Consider the following 16,857-nt stretch of genomic DNA (forward strand, 5'->3'; position numbering starts at 1 on the left):
GCGATGGACTGTTTTCGCATCGCATTCACTCTGACAAGTTTGCTTTTATAAAATGTAACTAGCTCACACGTGCGTCCAGACGCTTCGCGCAACGCTTTCACTCTGACACCAACCAAAGAGTTCTTACAGGTTGAAGCTCGATCATATGACGTCTTATATTCTAAATCAACAATGTTTTATAATATAAATGAGTTGAAAAACACGGACGCATTATGAATTATTAATTGATTTTTTACAAATAAATTTCTATTTCAATACACATTGGAAGCGTCCCCTACGATAACTGATTTATCTAATTCTATTTCAATGCAGTGTTATTGATGTACAAAATCTTTGTGAATATTGATGTAAACCATCTTTAGGAAATCCGTGTGCTCATTTTTTCGGCTGTCAAAGGGAAAAAGTGTTCGATAAAATGGTGTTACCGCCGATTAAAAGAACATGCGCGAAAAGCCATAAAGCATAATCACAAGTCGTGTCTCTTTCCTGATAGAGCTGTGCAAAAGAGGCACTCATACACACACTCCATCACCCTCAGCCGTCTGAACTGAGCTCAGCACAGCTGGCAGCAAGACAAACTGAAGTGAAAAATGAATATGAGGAAAAATCCTCACGAATACTAGCTCAGATCGGCAAAGGATCCCATTTTCCTATTGTGCCTTTCCGTGGAAAACGTGCGAAACTATGAGGAGGGTGAAACAAGGGGGAAACGAGTAAAACGATGTCGTCATTTATCTTATGCTCAAATGAATAATGGCCGAGCGTGAAGGGAAAACAAAGAACAACAAAAAATGAAGTCGATGGGGGGAAACATGGAAAATGGCAGCAACGAGGCTTGTGTGGATTGGTTGTTTATGTGAGTGTGTGTTTTATGTTTTAGAGGTATACTTTGGAGCTTCGTATTTTTGGTGGTGAATGTTGACGGGGGCACGATACATCTCACTAACCGTAGTAGGATTTTCAACGAACAGATAAAAATGTCTGCACGTGCTTAAGGTTTGAAGTTTATTGAATGGGTACCTACTTGTACAAATTTTGTCTGCTTTAATGTTACTTGAAAATGATGTGTGTTTTCAGTTGAAAAGTGCACTTGAGAGGTGATCGTTGGAGCAATGTTTGTGTTGTTTTAAATGTACTCATAAAAAAATCAATGATTGCTAGCCAATCCAAATTACGAGTAAACAAGAGACCAACAACATGATATCATTTTCAGAGTTAGTGTTCATCAGGTTTATGACTTCTAATAGATAGGAAATTATGTAAAAAAAAACTCACTCTGGATATATCATATAATGCATAGTTTTGTAACTGCAAATATAGTTTAAAAAACTATAAGATTCTACGAGATCCTACCGACGAAGTAGAATAAATATCTCATTTATGCAGGAATAATACCATCTGCATGAAGTTCAACTCTGTAAACCCGTTAGTAGATTTTGATCCCGCTTTATTTTAGGAAATCTTTCATAATCGCTCAATTATCTCCGATAACTGGTCCAACGATCACGAAATATTGAAGATAATTACAACTACTTCCACGGTAGCGGAAACACAACAGTTTTACATTTTTCCACCAGCACAGAAAATATTTTATTGTAGCAACATCCAGCCAACATTCTCTAAATTTCCAGATGTAGACAGCAAATAAAGTGAAAAGTAACCATAAAAGTATATGACCCATTTACAGATCTGCGAAATGAACGGTGGCTGGAGGGACCGACCCGAGCACAGACAGTGAAAAACTTGAGAGGTAAAGTTTTATTTTGCTGCTCCACCCCAAGAGCCCACGATTCTTCTGCCAGTGTAATGGTAATTTTAATTAGCAGCCCTGAAATTTAATCAATGCTTCCGGCAACTTAACAGTCATGAGCTTTATTATCACGCACCGTTTCACGCAGTTCCGGTGACCGTCGGAAGAAAATCGACAAGCGAATGGGAAAAGTGTTTAGAGACACTGAACATAATTTATGTCAGTGGTTGCGCATTTTATGGCACTTTCCGATTCTTTTTTTGAATAAATAATCTTCAAGAACTGAGCAAAACAGTAAGTAGCTCAAATTATTATTTAGCCGGCAAATAGTCACAATTTAGACATTCTGAACAATCTGAATATTTAGGGTGATTTCATGGCTTTTCAAATACATACTGTGGATATCAAAGATTTTCGCGGGTTTAGAAAAACTTCCAACGAAAGCATATCACGTTCTGATATTCAGAATTTATTGAGTTGTTTTATTGGCATCGTATGCATTTATGATGTTGCACTATAAGCTCATACCAAAGTTTTTCTTTTACATTCCTTTTGTGGAATAGGACCATTCTGTTCGAACAGTTTTCACAGCCGATTCGTAGTGTACAGAACCATTGAACAGCTAGTTCTAAAAACCTATTGACAATCCTTCCAGGTCGAAGTTAAACTTAAAAGGTCGAAGTTAAAGACCAGTGCCCTATGCTTTAAACCGTTATCTTGAAATCTATGATTTTATTCTCAAAAATGCAGAGTAAAGAAAGTAGAACTTGTATTGTTAAGTATGATGAAGCGGTCGTGAATACGCTCAGTTAACGAAAAAGTACCTTCAATTTCAATCAAATTCATCATCAATTTCAATATGATATTAAACCAATTGTATGATTCAATGAAAGGGCTGTCGGCGTAATGGTATTCGGTGAAATGTCTCTTTTGACGAAATGGCTTCCAGTGAATTGAATATCTAATCCGTTGCCACGAGTTTGACGTAAAGTCACCGTAGCTACGTTCAGTTTTTGCGATGACTGCCTCAGGGTGTATCTTTTTACAAAAAATCATATTATTCTTGAATATGTAGAATCACGTTTGAAGTATTAAAACTTCGTAAAAACCGGAGGATCAAATCATACACGTACGTGCATGATCTTCCATCAGCCACTACCGACGAATTTATTCGAAGAACGTTGTTGCAATACGGAGAGATACTTTTCATTGATAAAAGTGGAATAATTTATTCCCCGGTTTCTTAAGTGATTTTCCTTTTCATGTGGTTTTCGGTCTGGACAAGAATACCGTGCCAATTTCGTACGAAATCTAATATTGTATAGTCGACCATATGAAGATCTTGCAAATAAGCCGTAATAAAAGTTGTAATAATAGAAAAAAATCTGTTTGAATCCACCTAGTGGTGTAATGATGCCTTTCTCATATCAATCATACTATCATATATAATACTGTGGTATTCTTCAAAATAATTTTCTTCGATTCTTGAGAGTATAACCGAAATTGATTTATTTGGCCGTCTAACGATAAAAACTATCAATTGGAGAAGGTTTGAGGTCAATTTAGAAATTCTCTCACGTTTGTTTTGCTCTTTTCAGTGAGCTTTCATTTGAATCTAAGTTTGTGAAAATCGGATCAGCCATTTCCGTTAAAAATGGTGCACTTATTTTCATATTTTTTTGCACATTTTACCCCATAATTCCGAAACCGGTAGTCGGATCCTAATAATATTCAGGAATTTTGTATGAGTCCACAAGACCTTTCATTTGAATATAAGTTTGTGAAAATCGGTTCAGCCATCTCCGAGAAAAGTTAGTGCAAAAAAACGTTGCATACACACATACGCACATACACACACAAACATTTGGGTACTCGACAAACTGAGTCAAATAGTATATGACATTCGGCTTTCCGGGCCTCGGTTCAAAAATCGGTTTTCACAGTGATTGCACAACCTTTCTATATGAGAAAGGCAAAAAATAAATTCAAATTTTGCATGATACAAAGCATCAATAGAACAACATTTTGTTAAACTTTCGTGGAAAAATATTGAGAAATAATTCGGTGAAGAAGTATTTTCGAGGACGTGTTTTATAAATCATGATTTGCAGTGTAAAAAAATCTAAATAACAGTAGTAGATGTTTTTCTAGACTCCTACATTTTTATATGTTTTTTTAAGCTTTTTGTATTTTAGTTGGTTGTTTAAAGTTAAACCTGCGATATCACACGAGAAAATTCTTAACTTAGTAGTTGTAAAGTTGTATTTAAATGACTATAGATACAAATTCCGGATTTTATTGTCTATAAAATCGAAATAAAATCGAACAATTCATTTTTCTAGGGGACGCGTAGAGTCTAACAATATCGGAAGAACATATTTTTTATTTGTATTTTGTTTTAAAAAAACTAGCGGACGCCTTCACACTTCGTAGCGCAATAATATTAGATCTGATTTAAATAAACCAAAACTACTTTCAATCAATTTTAATAGTTATTGTCAAAAAGACGGAGCCACAGGTTGAGAATAACTGTTCTGCGATAAAAAACATTTTTTGTTCCTCCATTTTCGGTAAACAACAATTTTCCATGTAGAAACTCAAACTTCATGACAGAAACTCCTTACGATTACCCTTGTGCTTTATTGACGGTAACATAAAAGCTAAACGAATGGGAAAATGACGTTTAAATTTAAATGACATATCAGTGGGAGTCATTGGAATTGTTCCCTCAATAACATTTGCCATTAACCTTTTAACTTTGAACTTTTTTTCTGCATTTGCTTCTTTACTTTCTGTATTTATTGTTATACTTTCTGAACCTGTTCTTGTACTTTCTGCTCTTGATTCTGAATTCTTTGTATCAGTTTCTACATCTGTTTTAGTACTCTGTGTTTGTTCCTGTGCTTTATCTACAATATGTTCCTGTCCTCTCTGCACTTGTTCTAGTATTTTCAATATTTGTTTTTCTCATGTCTATACGCGTTCCTGTACTTTCTGCACATGTTCCTGTACCTTACACATTTGTTTTTGTGCGTTTGGCACTTGTTCCCCTTATTTCTGCACCTACAGCTGTTTATCAGAATTAGTGAGTTCTCACAAAATCAAAATAATCAAACGACCTATGTGAAAGATGGTTTCAGAAGAATGTGGCCATGATTGTTCGCGATCAATGAAGTTGAATGATAAAATGAACCAACAATTTTCGACTGCGTCGGATGAGATTCAAACACGAACTGCACATAGAACTCTTAACCTAATCCAATTCTAATATATTCACAACGATTTGAATTTAATAAAACAAACCTCCCAAATTTGTTATAGCAGCCGTAGCATAATTCGATCTTTTCAAATACTTAGGATATTTGACGCCACGTGATCCAATGAACCGTCTATTCTAACAACATAACGATCAAATCGTCAATTTCTTTTTCTTCTATCTATCAACGCCATTTTCCATTTCTTCTATTCCCAGCGGGTCTACCGTACAAAGTTTACTCCGGTCATGATTCGGTCCTAGCGGAAAAGCGGAAACAACGTCGGATACGAACCACATTCACTTCAGCCCAGCTGAAGGAGTTGGAACGGGCCTTCCAGGAGACGCACTATCCGGACATTTATACTCGTGAGGAGATTGCCATGAAGATCGACCTTACGGAGGCAAGGGTTCAGGTAAGTGCAATATAATCATTACGGAAGACCCTTTGTTATACTGCATTGAAAGCAGTAAATTTTTCAATCGAATCCATTATAAGACTATGTGCGTCAGAAGGAAACATCTTGTCATAGGGATCAATCATATAATCCATACACCTTCTTTTGTCATCCCATGCTAAGCAAGGAAAACCTTGATTGATTAAATTCGTTACACCAGTTGCTCCTGTTGGGCTTCCGCTGGATACCGATTTTCATGGACTTTGCCCAGTATGCGAGAACGGTAAACTAAAAAGATGCTATGAAGAAAAAATAGTCCTAGCTGTCTCAGCGTGCCAGTGTACGTATAGATACAACACGCAACCATCAGATCCAGGATCGTTGTTCGTCCACCGCATACACTCCTGAAAGATACACCATATTGCGTACTCACTTACCTGATGGTGGTACGACGATGACGGAAAAAGGGAGAACGAATAAAAATCTATTATTTATGACGCGTGCCCTATTCTATATTTCATAGCTATGGCACCTCGTTTTCAGGTTTTCCACCTTACGACCGTACCGACACTGCAAAATGAGAAGGAACTCAGACCATATGAGTTAAGTGTCGTTCTCTTATACGATCTATACTGAGGCGAAAAATAGCACATCCACTTGATTGCCTCCTGGCTGGGACCAATCGCTGTAGGTGTGTCCAGAACAACAACAAAAAAATCTACTATAAAGCCCGAAGGGTTGTAAATTTGTCACGATTGCCTCGTTAGTAAACATGTGTTTTCTGAATGAAGTCGTGCGAGTAGGATGACAACCACAGCAGGATTATCTTTTGGGACATTCATGAGCACAGGAAACTGGGTAGCAGCTAGGAAAAAAATTGAAACGGTACGCTCTGATATGAGAGACAGGATTTATATTTTCATCTTGTAATAAAAATTATTTATTATGAGAGTGTGGAATGATTATATATTTTACACGTTATTATATGGGATTTTAATTTGATTGCAGCATTTCAAGAACTGAGATTATAATTCACCTTGGTATGATTCAAGTGACATAGAAAGAAATTGCAGTAAAGTTAAATACGGATTGAAACGTTGCTGATGCAGCGTAGTCATGAGAAAAATTTCACATAATCGATGAATCATAATAAATTACTTCCTACAGCATGTAGACGTTTTCATTCTTTACCGATTTATCGTTAGCCTCCACAAGTTCATCAATTCTGCCTGAATCGAATGGATAGCTTTGAAAGCACGGTTCCGTAGAGCAACATCTTCCCTATTCCAACAGTACAGAGGGTGGAAAAAATGATTGATTGCGAGCCACTTTCTTGCCTCTTTGCAAAGTAATATTTCACCGCAGCAAATTGTTAGACGTTTTTGTTTCGGCTCTTCAATTGCTTGGTCGACTCTGTTGTAGTGTAGGCAGTATTTTTTCCTTTTGGCTCCTGTTTCAGAACAGCAAAAAAATATACCAGCACCAAAAACACCCTCGTATCCCCCACCTATCAACAAACCAAGGCTGAAGGATGATAGTTTGTAGATCTTATCACACTACCACTCGACTAACTGATTCGGGTATTCCCCTTTCAGTTGGTTTCTGGTTCGTAGATTATTATGATGTCAATGTGTTACAAGGCTTACTGACTTGCCAACAACTGTATCTAATTTCAATTCGATGCGAGCCTTTAAGCTTAGGCACTGTATCTGGTAGTCGTTCGGTACTCAATTATCCCGTGGCGTGGGAACGAGGGGGTGATGTTCGATGTGAAACAAGTGTAACCAATCGAGTTATGATGTGCCGGTACTTGACACACCCAACCGCTGGTCGTTCGGTTGGATATGGTTCGAAAAACAAGATCCGTGCGAACAAACTGTAGAGTTATCCCATTGTCGTGAAGGTGATTATCCTGAAATGCGAACAACTTCTCGATTGGTCGTGGGGTAATATGTGCGGCTCAAAAAGCACGTTTGCTTGGTTCTGACTATACAGTAACGTCCAAGTAGAGTCAAATTTTCCAAAATTATGTATTCAATGAAATTGCTTCTATAACCCGTCCGAGACAGTCGACAAAACCGCTAACGGTCGGACAGAACCAAAAAACCCCATGCAATGTGCAAACAATGAGACGATTTCGAAATGAGTAAGCCAAATGATTCGTAGGCACTGCCGCCAAATCGTCTTTGTTGACATCAAACTATGCATTGATCCGTGAACCCGGGTTGGCAGTTCAATGCATAGGGTGATGGTCCTTCAAGCCAGTTGTCGTATGTTCGAGCCCCGACCTGGAACGATTCTTAGTGTCAGTAAGATCGTAATACTAGCCATATAATGATTCTGAACGCTTGTAGGTTATGAATCGGTTGCAAAGTCTGATGAAACAAAAAGGCCAAATTCTACAAAAGGAATGCAATACCAAGGCTTTGCTTTTTGACTTCAAACGAGCTCGCTTTCGACCTCCATTTAAAACAGATCATACATACTACAACTGAATAAAACGATTAGTATCACATATATTCAAGGGAGGGTGAAGGGGCATCAAAGCAATCCTTGGGACCTTTTTTTGTCCGTCCAAGTCATCTTTCCGGAGATGGAGTTCAGTGTTGTTTGTTTTGCTGTTTTGCGCCACTAAGTTAATGCTACAATTTGTTATATTTTTAATAAATAACATTTTTTGTTGAACTGTTGAAATTTCCGGTTACATCAAATTGTTTGTGCAAAAAAACTACATGTTAAGAGAAAGAACACGATAAAATGCAAGAAAAGTTTTATATTTTCTCTTGTGAATGATTTCAAGCTGTTATACTGCTATTATGGTTTCGAATTCATTATCACCTAAACAGAAAATGGAAAATGGACACGGGTGGAACTTCGATACTAAAAATAAGCAAAATAAGTCATAATTTTGTGGGAATAGTGAATTTTCAAGTTTTGAAAATAAATCCTGAACAATAGACATGATATCATTGACTGATATTTCTGAAATTTAAGCGTGACGCTCCTGCTCCTTTAGGCGTTTTTCTGTTATGATTCCCGATGGCCTTTTTTGCTGTATGTGCTCAAGTGTTATATCTTCAAGTATGAAATGATTTCAAATATGAAATTATTAAACAAAGAAATTTATGATATTTTTATTATATATAACATTAATTAATATATATAACATTAATGTTTTATACTTCTTCTAATGGTTAATCATTTCAAGTATTAAAATACTACTTTTTTGTAGAACGCCAGTTTTTCGTTCGTCGGTTATGCTTTCAAACTAATTTTGAGCACTTAAACCCCGTGTTTCGAACGATCTTTATAAGATCATGTAAAACATCAAACCGTGCAATTGGGGCATTTCCCTGGTGCAAATGATCCCAGGTACGCCACTGATTTTAATTGGCTAATTACTTAAATCTCGGATAATTAATTTAACTGTGGTAATGTCGCCTGCCTCCAAGTCGAGGTCGACAATTATTGGAACTTATCGATAGAGGTCGCATCATCACATCGATACAATGCACACCGAACTGTAATTTGTGAATGATTCTTTTGGTTTGACTTAAAAAAATAATAATCGCGTATTTTACTGAAATAAAACGCCTCTTCCACCAAAATACGTTTCTGCATAAATTGTACAGTACTATTGCTGAATTAGCACCAGTCAGGTGGCTTAGTTTTTTTCTGACTATAATTTCATGTATGATCTATACTACCGGCAAAGCGATATCAAGTCTTCCGTGCCGTGAGTAAATGAAAAATCATTGGCATAACATTTGCCAAACTCAGGCGAATGAATCAACATGACCGCCACCCATGCAACCCACCCAGCGATTATGCTTGTTTGCAGCGCCATCATCTATGTTGGGTAGGCAGGCACTTTATTGCCATGACATTCACCGAATGATTCCGTTCTTCATTGTTGTTTGCGCTGCGAAAATAAAACAAAGTCAAACAACACTTCTCTCTGTCGGCTCTACCCATCCGCTCTCGTTGTTAGTCTGCTTCAGCAGCTTCCATTATTCTAGCAAATTGATGGTATGTTTGTGTGTTTGTTGACGCTTTAAAGCAACTGTCATTTTTGGTTTGTTTGCGCTTCTAAATGAAGCTGCGACTTCATCAGTTTCATTCGTTGCCTTGGTTGATTTGAACAATTATCGATCGTTGTACAATTTTTCTACTAAAATCGTTTTCGTTCTCATTTCTATTGCTTAATGAAGACGCAGGATCATTCGATAATCTATAGAGGAAAAAAATAACATCTTGACCCGAGACCTGCTGAATTTTAATGCAATTAGTTGGCATTCGTTATCTTAGGAAACAATCCAGAATGTCCACTTGTTTTTCTTGAGTTGGTCCTTCCAATTGCCCCATCCGGAGAAAAAAAGAAAAAAGTTTTCCCTGTGTTTTGGAAGCGCACACAATGAATACGAGTTCTGCTTGCTACGATTGCTCTAATCCGAACGACGGACAGTGTTTTAGGGAATGAGATCCGAATACAAAAGATGAAGATTTAAACAACTGTCAACGGTCACATGTTTGGAAGAAGGTCTGAAACACAAAATCCAATCGGAGTCCCGCTCTAATGTGGATGTGTCTGATTTTCTTTTGCCCAAGTCAAACAAAATAAGACCATTTTTGTAAGCAAAAGAGTTGTTTTCTGTTTAACTTTCTTAATTTATTATTCGATTACGAATGATTAAAATAAACAATTCAGAAAAGGTTTGGAATTCGTATCGAGAAAATGTTTTCTTACCGCATAAGGTTAAGCTTTGTTGTTGCAATCGAATAGAAATGAGCCGGCAAAAAAAAGCCAAGCTCCGCTCCTCTTTGATCACGCTTGACCATCTTCTTTGGCTGCTGAATTTTTTGTTTTTCTTCACAATCACAAATCTCGGTTGTTTTTTCAGAAGGCCGTAAGAACAAATGACTGTTTCTCTTTGTTTACTTTCTCTTTCGATTGCTGTGATGTGATTTTAAAGATTTTCTAAGGTTTCACAGTTCTGTTTGAAAGTCGAATGTTACGGGTATCATTTAATGCAAAGAGTTCTGTGATAAACGTGGAAACCTCGTGGTAATTTATAGAAGGGAAGTAAGTAGTAAACAAAGGGAAACTGTCATTTGCTCTTACGGCCTTCTGAAAAATCAACCGAGAAATGACAAGCTATTTATAGTTAAGAAAAAATGATCCTTGGTTGGCAATTGAGTACAACGAAAGAGAGGTGAACATTTCATGTATTCAGGATGAGATATTTTTGGTATGTTCGTTTGGGTGCTGTTCACTATGACAATTCTTTCGGTTTCCTACAATTATGAATATAATGAAAATAAATTTTTGTTCGATGAAAAACAGAAGTTCTCGTGTTTTATAGAATATTTTGTCAGAGTAATCTGACTAAGTTCAGAAATCATATTTATTGAAACCAAAACAAGAACAACAGTTTACTCAGCGAAACTGGACGAAATATATTGATTCACAACTAATATTTTTTGAGAATATTGATAGAATCTGAATATATCCGCAGTAGTGGTCAAAATACGTATTTATTTGTATCAATATCGTTGGGTGGTCATAGAAAAAGTGTGAATTGTACACAGTTCGAAAAATTCTTGTGATTTTACATCTTATCAGATGCACATAAATGGAGCGTCATATTTTACACAAATTTATATTCAAGAAGATGAAAAATTGTGTAATTTCAAAATTATATGGCTTTAAAATGAATGGAATGAAAATCAAAAGATCGACAGCAACAACGCGACCTGAACCGAAAAACATTAGATCACAGAGCACACCAGCTAGTCGACTGAGCCAGCACACCAGCTAGTCGAATATTGCGTCATTTGATCGTTTGTAGAATTATGTCACCTGTAAAATTCATAACTTCTTTCTGTGTAGTAAAAAGGAAGGAACAGTTAACTTTAAGAAAAAGAGAAAAAATTATATTTGAGCCTGTGAACTGGCATGTATTTTTATTAGATCTAAATTCTACACTTTTTCTCTTTTATCAGCATTTAATACAAAATAATTTAACATCTTTAAATTCTGCTAAACATTTTAAGCACTCAGCCACACAGTTCAAAAACATAGATATAAAACTTGCAGTTTGGGTCGAATCCGTACAGAATTACTATTACATCTATTTGGAAGAAGGTGATTGAATGGATAGTTGAAACATTTACCCATTTCAACCTAGGAAAAAAATTGTTGTCGTTCGACTTGCACACATACAAATTTTCCGGTTTAAGTAGTCATCCATTTGAGGGCTGCTTTATTCTTAAAATACGCTGTCTAAAGTTGAATAGTAGTCAATGTTCGCTGAAAGTTTTATTGTGTGAATTTAAAAGGTAAACTGAGTGCTCTACGACGTATGTATAAATAATCACTTCCTAATCAAATCGTACCACTGACTTGCGGAAACGTGATTTGTGATTGACTTTCTATTCAACTCACTGGTTTATGTCGTGTGAAAGTCGACTCATCGAACTATCAGGATCCTGATCCCAATTTCAAAATACAGAACGCAACTAGTAGTAATTGAGTAACTTCTTTTTCACCCCAGAGCCTTTCCTATCCAACTTCAAATTCAATTCACATTCGGTAGAAAACAAACAAAAAATAAGTTGGATCATTTTTCTGAAATTCCAATTTCATCTCGTAAATGGAAATATATTTTGCATCAAAAGCTCTGATCCCCCAGATAGACACCCAGTTTCCGGGATCAGAAGCATAGAGTGCACCAAAAATTTTAATATCAATAATCGATTCGCACCAGCATATCGTAACTCACCCACTTCACATTGTGTTTCGGAGCGTGTGGGTGGTGGTACAGCCATATATCTACTAGGAAAGAAAATTTCTCGTCCCGTGGAAGCTCCGGACTGCCGTTATCGTTGACAAACAATAATGCGTATTGATTAATGACACTCACAGCGGCAGTCAATTGGAGAAGCTGCCAAGCTGAGTGAGAATGAATTCTGTGTATTATGGAGTAATTGAACTGAAATTTCAATTTAATTTCTAGCTGGCTTCGCATATGATACAGCAGCGGGAGAAGTATAGAAGCTGCCAAGCTGAGTGAGAATGAATTCTGTGTATTATGGAGTAATTGAACTGAAATTTCAATTTAATTTCTAGCTGGCTTCGCATATGATACAGCAGCGGGAGAAGAATCGAAGAGATATGATTTTGTTATTGTCGTCATTCCATGCTGAATTATTCGGCCAGCAGAATTAGTCCAGTTTCGAATATATATTCGGACTGATTTGATAACTGACATTTTGCTTTTCTGATGAAAGGTTATGAAATCACCCCTAAACTCTACTGAAGTCGATGTCTTCACGGCAGCTTCGCCCTGGATTCGGTTCCCAACCTCGCACATAGGGTCAGAAAGTTTTTCTGACCCGAAGAGGTGAATGACATTAATGTTAAAGCTTCTATAAATGAAAAAAAAAACAAAAAAAAATTAAAAAGTAACGGCAACGGACAAATTTTAAATTTCATTTCAGAAAATGATACATAAAATGAAAGTGAGACGTTCGAAACAGGTTTGAACATTCTTGTAATTTGTAGCGTCATAAAACCTAAATCAAGTATACAAGGTGTAAATAAAAAGAAAAGTATATTTGTATTCTATCATATAAATCTTATTTTGTATACTTTTACAAACATTGTATTTATATACGAGAGTAGCTCGATGACACTCATTTCAACACGTCAAATCTCACATCAGCATTACATTTGCCTTCATTACCGGTATCACCACGCGGTGAAAACCAAGTAAATGTAGTAGTTTAATCCACCTAGTGATGTAATGATGCCTTTCTCATATATAATACTGTGGTATTCTATTCAAATATTTCTCTTCGATTTTTGAAAGAAACCAAGGGATTGTTTGTGCATCAACTAGTATAACATAGAGAATGAAACAGTTCACTGATCGACTATTATAAAGACTGTCCCAGAAAGAATGGACGCACTTTGATTTCGCTGTAAATAATTCACAAGTGTTAGATATTCAAATTTTATTCGATATACTGATAATATTAGACTACAACAACAGAATATTATTCTCAACTTTTGCCACTTAGCCATTGTAGACTAGCTGGTGCACCTTCTTGCGAACGTTCCTCATTAAATTCCGTAGAGACTTCTTGGCGACAAGTTTTGACACATTTTTCCAATCTTTTTCGAACTGTTGAATGGTTTCGGCTGCCGAGACATGTTTCCTAAGATGTGCCTTCGTTAATACCCAAAATTCCTCAATTGGTCGAAGTTGTGGGCAATTTGGTGGATTCATCTCTTTTGGGACAAAAGTGACATTTTTGGTAGTATACCATTCTACCGTTGATTTCGAGTAGTGGCAAACTATCCCTAACCTAATACCTCTTCAAATTTCGTGCAGTATTGTTCGAATTTTTGTTCTAGTATATCCAAGGAGGCAATCTCATGTACTTCACTAGTCCTTGTTCAAGGGGATAGATTTAGAATCAACTGCGTATTCAATTGCGGGATAGATAATTTGTCTATAGACAGTCATCTGATTCTTCAGGTACAGTTTAGATGTTCTACAAATCAGCGGATACAGAGATTTTGTCAACATGTGACCTGAGTTTTTGCTGCATTGATCACAATTTTCCAGCTTGTAAAATATTTAGTTAGAGCGTGCAAACCTGGCTGTAGTTTATTCTTCAGAGCATTAATGACACGAGCTTTGTAAAGAATGGGAGTATCATCAGCAAATTGTGACAGAACACCACCTCCCAGAAGAGGTGGGATGTCTGATGTAAACATGTTGTATAGAATGGGACCTAGAATACTTCCTAGGAATAGTAAATCTTTCTGAAAGTGCATTATTCAGAGAAACCTGGAATGCTCTATCTGCAAAATATTTTTTGATAATTTTAATAAGATACATGGGAAAATAAAACCGATGCAGTCTAACCACCAGGCCATCGTGCCACACATTATCGAATGCCTTTTGAATATCCAATATTGCCGCCATGGCAAAAGTGACTGCCATAGTCGTTTTGGACACTGATTTGTTTTGCTGGATGACGTTGTTAGCCCTTGTTAGTTGGTGGGTGGTGGATCTTCCTTTTCGGAACCCGAACTGTTCTTCCAGTAATATATCCTGTTCATCTGCGAAAGTAAGAATTTGCCTTTGTATTGACTTTTCAAACAGCTTGGATAGGGCAGAAAGTAAGCTGATGGGCCGATAGCTCTTGGAAAAAGAAGGATCTTTCCCCGGTTTCAAAACTGGGATAACTTTAGCTAACTTCCACTTTGAAGGGAAGCTCCCAGCACCTGTTAATAATTTTAGCTAAGAAGACAAATGAGCGAGTACTCAAATGTTTCAGCTCAATGTTGAATGTGTTGTCGAAAACGGGGGCCTTCATATTTTTGGATTTTTTCACAATAGCCATCAGCTCATTCACAGTGACTCTACTTTCCTCAGGAACCAAGCTGTCTGATTAGTCAACCTCAGCTACTCTATCAGCAAAGGCTCTCTCATGTGGACTAACAATGTTGAGTCCTAAATTGTGGGAACACACAACTTGCTGGCCTAGCGCATTTGCCTTCTCTACTAGTGCGATAAAGGTATTGCTTCAGCTGCGTCCTGGGGTGACATCAGAGGAGGAATATGCTTCGTTTTTTTCTTAAGCACCTTCGTTAAGGACCAGAAGGGCTTTGAATGAGGGAGAATTTCTCGAAGCTTTTGCTGGAAGCTCCTGTTGCGAAGCTCAGATATCCTTTCCTGGATTATTTTAGTTAAGTTGTTATAAGAGGTCTTCTTATCTAGGATGCCAGTTCGTTGATACTGCCTCCGGTAGATATTTCGAAGTCGGATGAGTTTCTTGGTGACACTGTCAATTTGAAGAGAGGAACTCTGCATATGTTGTACTGAAACCGTCCTATCACGAGCGACTGTGATTGAATGCTGGAAGGAAGACAGGACCGCGTCGATTTCCATCAAGTGGCAAATCGATTGGTCGGCGATTTGTTGAAATTGGACCCAGTTGGTGCGATAATAGTTCCTCCGAGGTTGAATAGGCACTGTTTCTGGTGAAGATCCCAATGTCAATATTACTGGAAAGTGGTCGGAAGAGAGCTCGTTGAGGACAATCGGAGAGCTGTATATGGCGATGTTGCTGATGAATATATCCAAAATGGAATGAACTCCCGATCTGGAAAGTCGCGTTGATCCGGAAAGTCGCGTTGATCCGGAGTGAGGATGTTGTACTGTCCAGCTTCGTAATCTTCGACAAGTACGAATTCGTTTCGATTCTGTCTTTCGTTTCCCCACTGCTCATGCCGTGCGTTCAGGACCCCAGCAATGCTGAATTTGTTCTGTCGTCGAGTGAGCATAGTCAAATCTCGCTTCAATGATGCACACGTACCATCTCGAAGATTTGTCTGTTTGGGGCAGTACGCTGCAATGATGATGATGGGTCCCATCGGCTTTGTAATCTCAATTCCGATGGCTTCTATAAGTTGCAATTTAAAGGCTGACAGAAGCCTGTGCTGAATGGATCGTTTAATGGCAATGGCAACTCCCCCTCCTCTGGTAGTTGTCCTGTCAAGCCTGTGAATCCTGTTATTAAAAATAAAAATAGAAATTTCAGGTTTAAAATGAGTTTCAGTAAAAATAATAATATCGGCATTCTTCTCTTGAAGGAAGTCCTATAATTCGGTTCCGGAATTATGGGGTAAAATGTGCAAAAAAGTGTGAAAATAAGTGCACTAACTTTTCTCAGAGATGGCTGAACCGATTTTCACAAACTTGGATTCAAATGAAAGGTCTTGAGGTCCCATAAAAATTCCTGTATATTATATGGATCCGACTTCCGGTTCGGGAGTTATGGGGTAAAATGTTCAAAAATAAGAAAATATATGTTCTAACTTTTCTCATAGATGGCGCGACCGATTTTCCCAAACTTGGGTTGAAATGAAAGGTCTTGTGGTCCCATACGTAATTCCTGAATTTCATGCGGATCCGACTTCCGGATCCGGAAATATAGGGTAAAGTGGGTTAAAAATAGTATACCATCACTGAAAATGGGGAAAAAACTTAAAAAATTTTCTAAATCGACCTCAAATGTTTTCCAATTGATAGTTTTTATCAGTAGACGGTCAAACAAACCGATTTCGGTTATTCTTTTAAGAATTGAAGAAAATTATTTTGAAGAATACCACAATATTATATATGATAGTATGATTGATATGAGAAAGGCATCATTACACCACTAGGTGGATTAAAACAGGTTTTTATTGATTCGAAACACTGTGCGGCGATGCGAGCTCTCATGCATCACGTCAAACAAATAACTTATTTAATATTCAAAACTTCAAATCGATGTGATTTCTTATTTCCACTCCTCGTCGAAAACAAAATGCGTGTTCAACGTTTCTTGACTCATGAACTCATGACTCGGTTTATTTTAAATTTAATAATATATTTAAT

General features: G+C 37.1%; 1 protein-coding gene across 1 annotated transcript in view; it reads left to right on the forward strand.

The window, feature by feature from the left end:
- Positions 1-16,857, forward strand: part of LOC131437962 (paired mesoderm homeobox protein 2A-like) — a 72,424-nt gene that overhangs the window by 21,967 nt on the left and 33,600 nt on the right. Inside the window, exon 2 of the mRNA XM_058607670.1 lies at positions 5,223-5,419. Within this exon, the coding sequence (XP_058463653.1) occupies positions 5,223-5,419 (197 nt within the window). The remainder of the gene's footprint in view (positions 1-5,222; positions 5,420-16,857) is intronic.

Source organism: Malaya genurostris, chromosome 3, assembly GCF_030247185.1.
Source record: "Malaya genurostris strain Urasoe2022 chromosome 3, Malgen_1.1, whole genome shotgun sequence".
NCBI lineage: Eukaryota > Metazoa > Arthropoda > Insecta > Diptera > Culicidae > Malaya > Malaya genurostris.